This window comes from Talpa europaea (assembly GCF_964194135.1).
Source record: "Talpa europaea genome assembly, chromosome: 16".
Taxonomy (NCBI): Eukaryota; Metazoa; Chordata; class Mammalia; order Eulipotyphla; family Talpidae; genus Talpa; species Talpa europaea.
Genome location: NC_140084.1, coordinates 41,559,554 through 41,569,066, shown reverse-complemented (window position 1 = coordinate 41,569,066; position 9,513 = coordinate 41,559,554). Strand labels below are relative to the sequence as shown.

General features: G+C 53.6%; 1 protein-coding gene across 1 annotated transcript; it reads right to left on the bottom strand.

The window, feature by feature from the left end:
* Window positions 1–5,783: 5,783 nt before the first annotated feature.
* On the bottom strand, window positions 5,784–7,824 carry LOC311186025 (interferon lambda-3-like; the record flags this gene model as incomplete). Its single annotated transcript, XM_084256912.1, has 7 exons — window positions 5,784–5,882; window positions 5,965–6,048; window positions 6,140–6,283; window positions 6,518–6,595; window positions 6,799–7,043; window positions 7,086–7,307; window positions 7,752–7,824. 7 exons carry the CDS (start codon window positions 7,822–7,824, stop codon window positions 5,784–5,786), a joined length of 945 nt encoding a protein of 314 aa, XP_084113038.1.
* Window positions 7,825–9,513: the final 1,689 nt, after the last annotated feature.

Sequence of the window (9,513 nt, the reverse complement as noted above, 5' to 3'; positions counted from 1 at the left end):
GTCAGTTTGTCTCCTTTTTGGTGACTGGGTTAAGGTGGAGTCTGCCAGATTTCTCACTGTAAAAGTTTCTTTCCTTCCTTGTATTATTAAGTCACCTCTGGGGTGATACTGGCACTATGTGAGCATCTTGCTCTCCAACTACTTTTCACCCAAACGATTTAGCATCCCTTGATGGTCCTTATCTGAATGAATTGTTCCATTGGTGGTTATAAAATGTCTCGATGATATGGAAATACCAATTATGGTTCTAGTATAAACAGCCCAGATTTTCCATCAAGATAGAAAAATCTTCAGCGTTCTTGACAACAGTGTAGAAATAAATTTCTCTTGCTTCTTTCTTGAAATCTTTTTGTACTTAAATTCCCCCACAGTCTGAATCTGTCTGTATGTTACCTTTTTTCTCCCTATTGCTTTCTCTCTCTTGGCTCAGAATTCCTTGCAAAAACTGGCCAGGAGTCCACATATCCCACTGTTTGAAGAAATTTTTAAGCTCAAGTCGACAATGACACTTCAGGACCACAGATAGCTGCTGATGATATTATGATAATGCTAGTTAGCATCTATTGAGCACTGATGATGTGCCAAGAATAGTCTAAGTGATTTACGTGTATTAAATAACTATCTTTCAATAACCTTATGATCTATTTTTATCCTTATCCATATTTTAAAGTGAGATACAGAAATGTTAGATGGTTTGATCAAGGTCACTTGCATATAAATAAATTTAGGTATATATATATTATATATATATAATACAGTAGGGGGTTGGGAAGGATTCCACTGCACCAATATTCTTCCTCACCTTATCAAATAAAAGTCTCCCCAGACTTTGCTACTGGCAGTAGTAATGGATCAGTGAAGCTGGGTACCAGATTGTAGGCGTTAAGCAAAGGATTCAAGTGAAACGTAGGAGACTGAGAAGCAAAGGTAAATTTGTATGTCAGTTATACCTCAATAAAGGCATACATGAAAAACAGACAAGTTTAAGAAATGAAAAGACAAAGCCACAGGCAGGGAGAAAACATTTGCAAAACAATGATAAAGACTTTTTTTGTCCCAAATATATTTTTTTAAACTTGCAACTTGACAGTAAGACTAATGATCCAATGAAAAATTGGCAACAGTTTTAAACAGACACTTCACCAAAGGAGATATGTGGATTGCAGATAACAATATGAAATCCTGTTCAATCAAATTCACCCAAGAATGATGGAGGGGAAGGACCCCATCAAGAATGCCATGAGAAATTTTTGTTAGGTTTCAAAAACTGAGTCTCTTTTATCTATTTTAGAGAGAGGGCGTTAGGGTAAAGCTTCCTCTCTAATGTGACAGACCACATGTTAGAATTTTTTTAAAAAAAGTGATGATGCAATGATTTAATATTGAGTCCTTACCCTGTGCAGGGACTGTGCCTTAACATTTGACATGATCGGGGCCTCCCTGGTGGTGGAGGGGTTAAAGACAGTGCTATCGAGTTATCCGCAGCCTCTGCAGCATGAGTTCAATCCCGGGGCTGGCCAGGGAGCTACCCACATGGCACAGCAGACCTTTCCTGTCTTGCCTGCTGCTCCTCTCAGCAGTGTATTTCAGCCAGTCTTCCTATTCTGTTCCCCACTCTGTTTCTGGTGAATCCTCTCACCCCCTGCACCTCTGGCCTGTACCCATCTTGCATGAATAAATGAAACTTAAGGGAAAAAATCTTTAAAAAAAACACAAAAAACATTTGACATGATTGAATACATTGAACAAACACAACCACCCCACAAGGATATAATAATATACTATATGCTATACTATATATACTATCATATGTTATTTGTACTATTATATAGCTATTATATTGATTGAAAATGACTTAAATGACTTGTTCAAGATCACAAAGTAAATGAGAAGTTGTGATTCTAAGACTTCTCTGATTTCAGAGTTCACTGTTTTTTGTGCATAGAAGAACTGGGGTGCAAGCCAGAGGTGCAGGGGGTGAGAGGACTCACCAGAGACAGAATGGGGAGCAGAACAGGTGGATCCACTGAAATACACTGCTGAGGGGAGCAGTGGGGAGACAGGAGAGGTCTGCTGCACCATGTGGGTAGCTCCCTGGCTGGGGATCAAATTCGCGCTGTAGTGATGATAATGCTGTACCTTAACCCCTAGGCCACAAGAGCTCACATTTTCAACCACTGTGACCGTATGGTCTCTTCCATCATGTGCTAATTGCTTGGCATATATTATTTCTAATCCACAAAAGAACCTCTGGATATACGTAGGTATCACCATCATCTCTGACCTTTGAGATGACAACTCTCCCTCAACATGCAACTAGACGCCCTGATACCCTCCCACACACTTCAGCCCATGCTCCTTTTACGAGGCCTGAGCTTTTAGAAACGTAAGCAAGGAGCTATGGCTTCCTCGCTTAAAGCCCTACAACCACACTGGAGGGTAAGGTAAAAGGTATCAGGCTTTTCTGCCCTCCCGCCATCAGGATAGATGAGGGAACCCTGGCGGGCACCTGATATGGGTACACCTGAGCTAAGAGACTGATTTACAAGGATGGTGCAGCAGAGTGCGGTGTGGTGGTAGTGCGGTGTTAAGGATGGAGGAGTGGAGTGTACGGAGGAGAGCGGCGACTACAAACAATGGCGAAGAGCATGTGGCTGCTAGAACCGTTCATAAACCTGCCCGGAATGGGTTGGTTGCTTTACACACACCTTCTGTATCCTCCAGCAAAATCCAAGCGCTTTAAAGATCTGACAGGCACCAGAGGGACTGGCCCCTGCCTGCTTGGCAGTCTCGCCCCAGCCACTCCTCTCCGGATTTCTGGAATCCAGCGCACACCTCCCTTCTTTTCTTCAAATGCTGGCGATCAGTTCCCTCCCCAGTCTGAAGCTCCCTGAGGGCAGACACCTGTGGGTCTGTAGCCCCAGCACCTGGCAAATGGCAGAAAACACCCTGCCAGGTAAAGCGAGGGCATGAAAGGGTGCGTGGGTGGATGGATGGATGTACTTTCCAAAAAGAGGCATCACTAAGTCATTTTTAGTAGAGAAAACGAAAGTCCAGAAGGGCAAGTCTATTCCTAAAAGTCACCAGGCACATAAATGCTCCACCTAAGTCTCAAATTCAGGTGTGAGTCCAAAGTTGGGCTTCCCCCACTTCACCCTGCCTGGAATGACTGCTCCTGCTCGCAAGTGTAACACCACTTAATAAATAAAACACATTCACACCAGGAGGAACAGAATAACACCACAGGCACACAGCTTACAAATAAGAGGGCACATTAATAACAGGGTCCAAAAATATCACAATAACTGGGAACTTTTGACATTTGTGGTCCCCAGAGGCTCAGAGGGTGAGATCTGCTCAGATCAGGACAAAAGCAGATTCATAGAATCCAAAAGAGGCTTGAGGTTTAAAGTCATAGGCTCAGCCCTGTTGTGCTCAGAGGAACACAGATAATGTCACAAATAAAACTGGCCGGAGGTGGCGTGAGAATCGCTGGCCGATCAAGCATCAAGGCTCTTCCATAGGTATTTTAGGGTAATGGCTCCCATGGAAATATTATTGCTCCCCAGGTGTGGAAAAAATACACACACCTCTGTACCCAGAGCAGGAGGGTCTAAGTGCAGCCAATGTGGGCAAGATTCTCCCAAAACTCAGCACCTAGGTCCTCCCTGGTGGTGCAGGTGTTGAAGACACAGCTCTATCAAGCTATCACCAGTCACTGCAGCACGAGTTTGATCCCCAGCCAGGGAGGTGACCCACATGGCACAGCAGAGCTCTCCTGTCTTGCCTGCTGCTCCCCTCAGCAATGTATGCAGTAGATCTGCCTGTTCTGCTCCCCACTTTCTCTGGGGAATCCTCTCACCACCCCATACCTCTGACTTACACCCCAGTTCTTGTGTGCCTAAAAATAAGTCTTAAAAAAAAAAAAAGATTCAGCACCCTTGGGACCTGCCTCGGGCAGAGCTTCAGGTCCCCGGGGGACTGAGTGGGATCACAGACCTTCTCCAAGCCCCTAGCAGCCTCAGGTCCCAAGGGAGCAGGCGCCGGAGATTGAAGGTGACTGTGGTTTTGGGGCATCCTGGTGAGTCTGAACCCTGGCAGGAGGCAGGCAGGGCTGAGGCAGGAATGTTCTGTCTCAGAACGGCGCAGGTGCAATGACAGTCTATGGACTCGAACAAGGAGAGTATTATTCAGCATCCTAGTGGCATGATGTAGATACAGGAGGTGCAAAAAGCACAGCTATTTCTCCTGCCGGAGGCAGAAGAGAGATTTGCAGAAGTCAGAACGACTTCGAGCATGAGAAGGAAGGACCTCACTTGCTGAACCTGACACATGGGGTCACACACGCAAGGACCAGAACGAGACCTTCAAGAACAAAGGACGGAACTCTCAAGCAGCCTCGAAGCGGGACCTCAATCCCACCACTGCAGGCTACTGAACCCCCACCCCACAAAAAAAATTCTCAATGAATTGGAAGCAGATTCTTCCAGAGCCTCCCAATAATAACCCAGCCAGGGGCCTCCCTGGTGCGCAAGGGGTTGAGATGCAGCCTGTGAAGCTGTGCTTAGCCACCTCAGGATGAGTTCGATTCCCCGGCCTGAGAGGTGACCCACGTGGCACAGCAGACCTCTCCTACCTCGCCCGCTGCTCCCCTCAGCAGTGTATTTCAGCCAGTCTGCCTGTTCTGCTCCCCACTCTGTCTCTGGTGAATCTTCTCACCCCCCGCACCTCTGGCCTGTACCCCAGTTCTTATATGCATAAATAAATACATCTTTAAACAAACAAAGAAAACCAAGGGGAAACAGAGTTTCTAAGGCCACAGGGCCGGCTTTCTTACCCACAGTGTCCAGAACAAAAAGCTGCTCATTCAAGATGGTGTGGTCCCGTCAACGAGGCCTGGAGCCCCTGGCTCCGGAGAGCAGGAGGCTGGACTCCAACTCACAGCAGCTGGAGGTGCTCACAGGTGTGGCTGAGATGACACTGGCAGCCGTAGTCAGGGGGCGCAAGGCTAAATGTTGCTTGCTCCAGACAGGCACCCTTGCTCTGTACCCCCAGTGGGGCTGCGTGCCTGGGGTGAAGTGGTGGGGGGACCACCCACAACCATCACTCGGGGCCCTGTCAGCAGCCTGAGCACAGTAGGGCCTCCGCTGGAGGGCAGGGAAAATGCCTGCCATGGGCTGCCCATTGTGGCCTCCAAGCAGCTTCTGGGGCCTCCAAGCAGCTTCTGGGGACCGGTACTGGAGCCCTGAGGGGGTGCTCAGGTGCTCAAACCCCACTAGTGCTGGCAGGCAGTCTACCTGGCGCCCAGCTGGGCCTGCAGAGAGGTCCTACAGGCCACAGGATAAGATGGTGCCCCCCGGAGGCAGCGAGTGGGGCGGCCGCCAGAAACCCCTGCTCCTGCTGCCCACAGGCAGCCACAGGCCAATCCAGACGGGGCGGGAAGCCGTCCCTGCTCTCACAGCCCCCGAGCTCAGCCTTGGAAAGAGCAGGCTGGTGACGCTCTGCGAATCACTCCCCCCGCCAGCCCCGGGCCCGCTGCACCCGGGAGGAGAATGAGAGAAGCTAGACGGGCGGTTTTGCAAAAGAAACGGAACACAAGCACCACCTGAGCGTCCTGGCCACACTCTTTATTGGCACATTTTTACAAAAGTAGAAAAATAAACATTTGCTGTTTTGAGGGTGAGCGCGATCATAAATACATAAATAGTGATCCGAGGCAATAAATAAGAAGATAACGGGGCGTCAGTGCCGTCCAGGGGCGCCCGGGGCGGGCGGGGTCTCAGCTAGACGCACAGGTCCCCGCTGGCCACGCACGGCAGGTCCCGGCTGAGCAGGCGGAAGAGGTTGAAGGTCACGGAGGCTTCCAGGCAGCCCGCGGACTCCTGAGGAGACAGGGCTGGTGAGGGGGGCCCCGCCTGGGCTCCGCGGCCCCGCCCCGGGCAGCAGCACCCTCGGGCGCGTCACCTTCCTCCGGGCCTCCCGGAGCCGCTGCAGCCAGTGGTGGAGGCGGCCTCGGGGCCGGGCGCCCGCCGCGGGCTGAGCCGAGAGCTGCGGGCACAGGAGGGGGCGTGAGGCGGGGCCGCGCCAGGACGGGGTCCCCCGCCCCACAGGCAGAGCCAGGCCCGGCCCCGGCACTCACGCAGGCCCGCAGCTCCGAGTGGACGTGGCGCAGCGTGCCCAGGGGCTGGTCCAGGGCGGCCCCCGGGGAGGAGCCGGCCAGGCCGCCCAGGACCTCCAGGGTCAGGGCCACCTCGGCCTCCAGGGCCACGGGGCGCTCCCACACCTGACCGGGGACACAGGCGGGTGGGGGGTGAGGGCAGGGCCCAGGTTGCAGGACAGGGCGCGGGGCAGTGGGGAGGAAGTCGGGGGACAGCTGGGAGGGCTCGGCCATGGGCGGGTGAGGGGCAGGGGGTGCAGGGCGGGCAGGCAGAGGGCCCGGAGGGAAGGCGGGTTCGGGGCACCCAGGAGCCAGGGTAGGGGCCAGGCGAGGGCGGGGCGCCCGGCTCTCCCAGCTCACCTGCAGCTGCCTCAGGTCCCTGGTCCTGGGGAAGGGGCGGGAGCCGCAGCTGCAGTCCCTCAGCAGCAGCCTCTCTTCCTGCAGAGCCAGGGCCAGGTCAGCCCAGGAGGAGGGTTTGGGGGGCCCCCTGGGGCTGGGAGGGGCCGCCCACAGCAGGAGGGAGGGGCACCCGAGGCAGCCCAGGAGGCAGGGTGGGGGGGGCAGGGCGCACCCCCTGCCCAGCACTGGGGACCCCCCCAGGGAGGGGTGCCGAGCCCGCAGCAGGGGCCGCGCACGCTCACCAGGGCATCCTTGGCCCTCCTGAAGGCCTGCAGCTCTCCTGGGGACAGCGACCTGAACTGGGCCATGTGGCAGCCCCTGGCCCCCGGCTCGGCCCCCGAGGCCTTGGGGACGGGCCCCGCCGCCGTCCCGGGCAGCTCGGGGCCCGGCAGCAGCAGCAGCAGCAGCAGCAGCAAGCTGGCCACGGCCACGTCTGTGCGGCGGGAGGAGAGACACGAGGGGGTCAGCGTCAGGGCTGAGGGGGCGCCTGGGGGGCGGAGGGGTGTCGGGGACACCATGGGGGGCTCACCGAGCTTCATGCTGGCGGCCGGGCTCCGGGGCGCAGCGGTTGGGTGCTGGGGCTCCTCGAGGCCGCCGGCGGGGTCCGGGGGCGCCTCCTGCCTCGGGCTCGGGTCCCGGCTCTGGCGAGGCGGCGGCTCTGCCCGCGTCTGGGCGCTGGACTCCGCGGCCCGAGGGTGGCCGCCCGGGCTCCATGCCGCGGCTTTTAGCTCGGGCCCGGGGACAGCCCGCGCTGAGGTAGGAAAAGGGAAAACAGACACGTGCTCACCTGCTGGGGCGCCCCGGCCGGCCGGGAGAGGCCCGAGCCGCGGAAGGGAAAGCGAAACTGCGAGGACTCACACCTGCGTGGGGCGCACCCGAGAGGCCAGAGGCTGCCCGGGCCCCAGGGGGGTCTCGGTGTCTTGAGGGGCTGGTCCGGGAGGCGGGTGGGAGGGGCCCGGGACCCCCCTGAGTGTGTGTCTGCATCCAGAGAGGGGATGAATGTCAGGGGCCTTGCTGTCCCTCGACCCCAACCCAACCCCTTCTTCCTCCATCACTCTCCGCAGAGAGGGAAGACAAAGGTCCTGCGCTGCGAGCACCCTCGGCCTCTCACACACAGAAGCGTTGCCGCGCCAGGGGCCTGAGATGCCCGGGCACCCGGCAGCCCAGATCGCTCTGTGCCCGCGCAGGGCCTGACCTGGGGGCTGGTCACATGGCATCAGCGGTGCCCTGGGGCCATTGACAATCACCTCGGAATTCTGAAGCCTCATGTTGGGTTTCCTTACAGTTTAGTGGGGTGGTTAAGAGCAGGGGCTCTGGTGGTGCAAGGGGTTAAGTCGCCAAGGGGGTCTCAGTGTCTTGTGGGGCTGATCCAGGAGGCTGGGTGGGAGGGGCACAAGACATGCCTGAGTGTCTTTTCTTTCTCCTTTTTTTAAAATTAATTTATTTTATAGAAGCACTGGGTACAGTCAGAAGCACAGGAGAGTGAGAGGATTCACCAGAGCCAGAGCGGGGAACAGAACAGGCAGACCCACGAAGTACACTGCTGAGGGGAGCAGCGGGCACAGCAGGAGAGGTCTGTGCGCCATGTGGGACCCTCACCAGTGGCTGGGGATCGAACTGGCGCTGCAGAGGCTGTGGGCAGTTTCACAGCCCAGCGCTCAACCGCTGCGCCCGGGGAGGCCCTTTTCTTTCTCCTTTTAAGATTTATTTTATTTATTTATGCATAGAAGAACTGGGGTGCAGGCCAGAGGTGCAGGAGGTGAGAGGTGCTCTTTTCACGAGCAATTCCTCCCAGTTTGGAGCCAGGCTGTGTACACCTCGGTGGCCTGCTTTTTAAGTCTTGCCATTGTCTCTCATTTACATTTCTCCACATCTTTAATTATACTGTATCAGTGAGGGCCCCAGCAGGAAACAGATGGCCAATCAATTTAGGGTAATTTGAAGTTGGTTTTAATTTCGGGAGTACTTACAAAGGACTTGGATAGTAAAGGGAAAGAACAAGAGGTAGTACAGGCCTTGGGTCCTCAATGGGGGAGGGTCTGTGAATCCAGGGCCTGAAGGAAGAGGAGCAGGGAAGGAGGGGTTACTTGACCTGGAAGGACAGTCAGTACCGGGTCCAGGAAGCAAGTTTTGATGGCCCTGCACTTTGGGGAGAAATACCCTGACTTACTCTCCTTCCCACTCCCCAGCCCTCCTGCCAGGCTCCCAACAGAGGTCAAAGGTCGGGCTCCTGTGGCCCAAAGCAGGGTGGAGAAGCAGGAAGAATCTGGAAGGGCAGATGGAAGACATCCTACAGGTACCACTATTAAGACTTCCATTCTAACTGTATCATTTACTAACCAATCCTTATTGGCACATACGGTGTTATTTCCAGTGTTTTCTTAAAGTCATGGTTCTCAAAGCTGGGGTGGAAAGGGTGGGAGCAATTTTTTTTTTTATTCTCATAACAACAAAATGAACATTGAACTGAAGGTTTTCTTTGGAATAAGTCCAACTCATCAGCTTTTGGGTTTTTTCTTTCATGGGTCATGCTTTTGGTGTATCTAAAGAGTCATCACCAAGCCCAGTCCTCTAGATTGTAGAATATGTTCCAAGAGTTTCATATTTTTCACTTTCCATTTGACTTCCATGAAACATACAAGTCTGTGTCTAGATGCAAGTGAATGTCTAGTTATCTCAATACCTGTGATCATAAAGAAGATCCCGACTTGCCTTTGTTCCTTTCTCAGTGATCAGTTGACTCTCTTTGTGTGGTTCCATTGCCCTGCTTCTTTTATTTGTCTGTCTCTTTACCAGTACCACACTGCTTTGATTACCGTAGCTCTATAGTTTAGTTTCAAAGTCAGATAGTGTTGACTTTGTTCTACTTTAGTATTGCGTTAACTACTCATATTCTTTTGAATCTCTGTATAAACTTCCAACTTGTCAGTATCCACAAAAAAATAACTTGCTGGAAT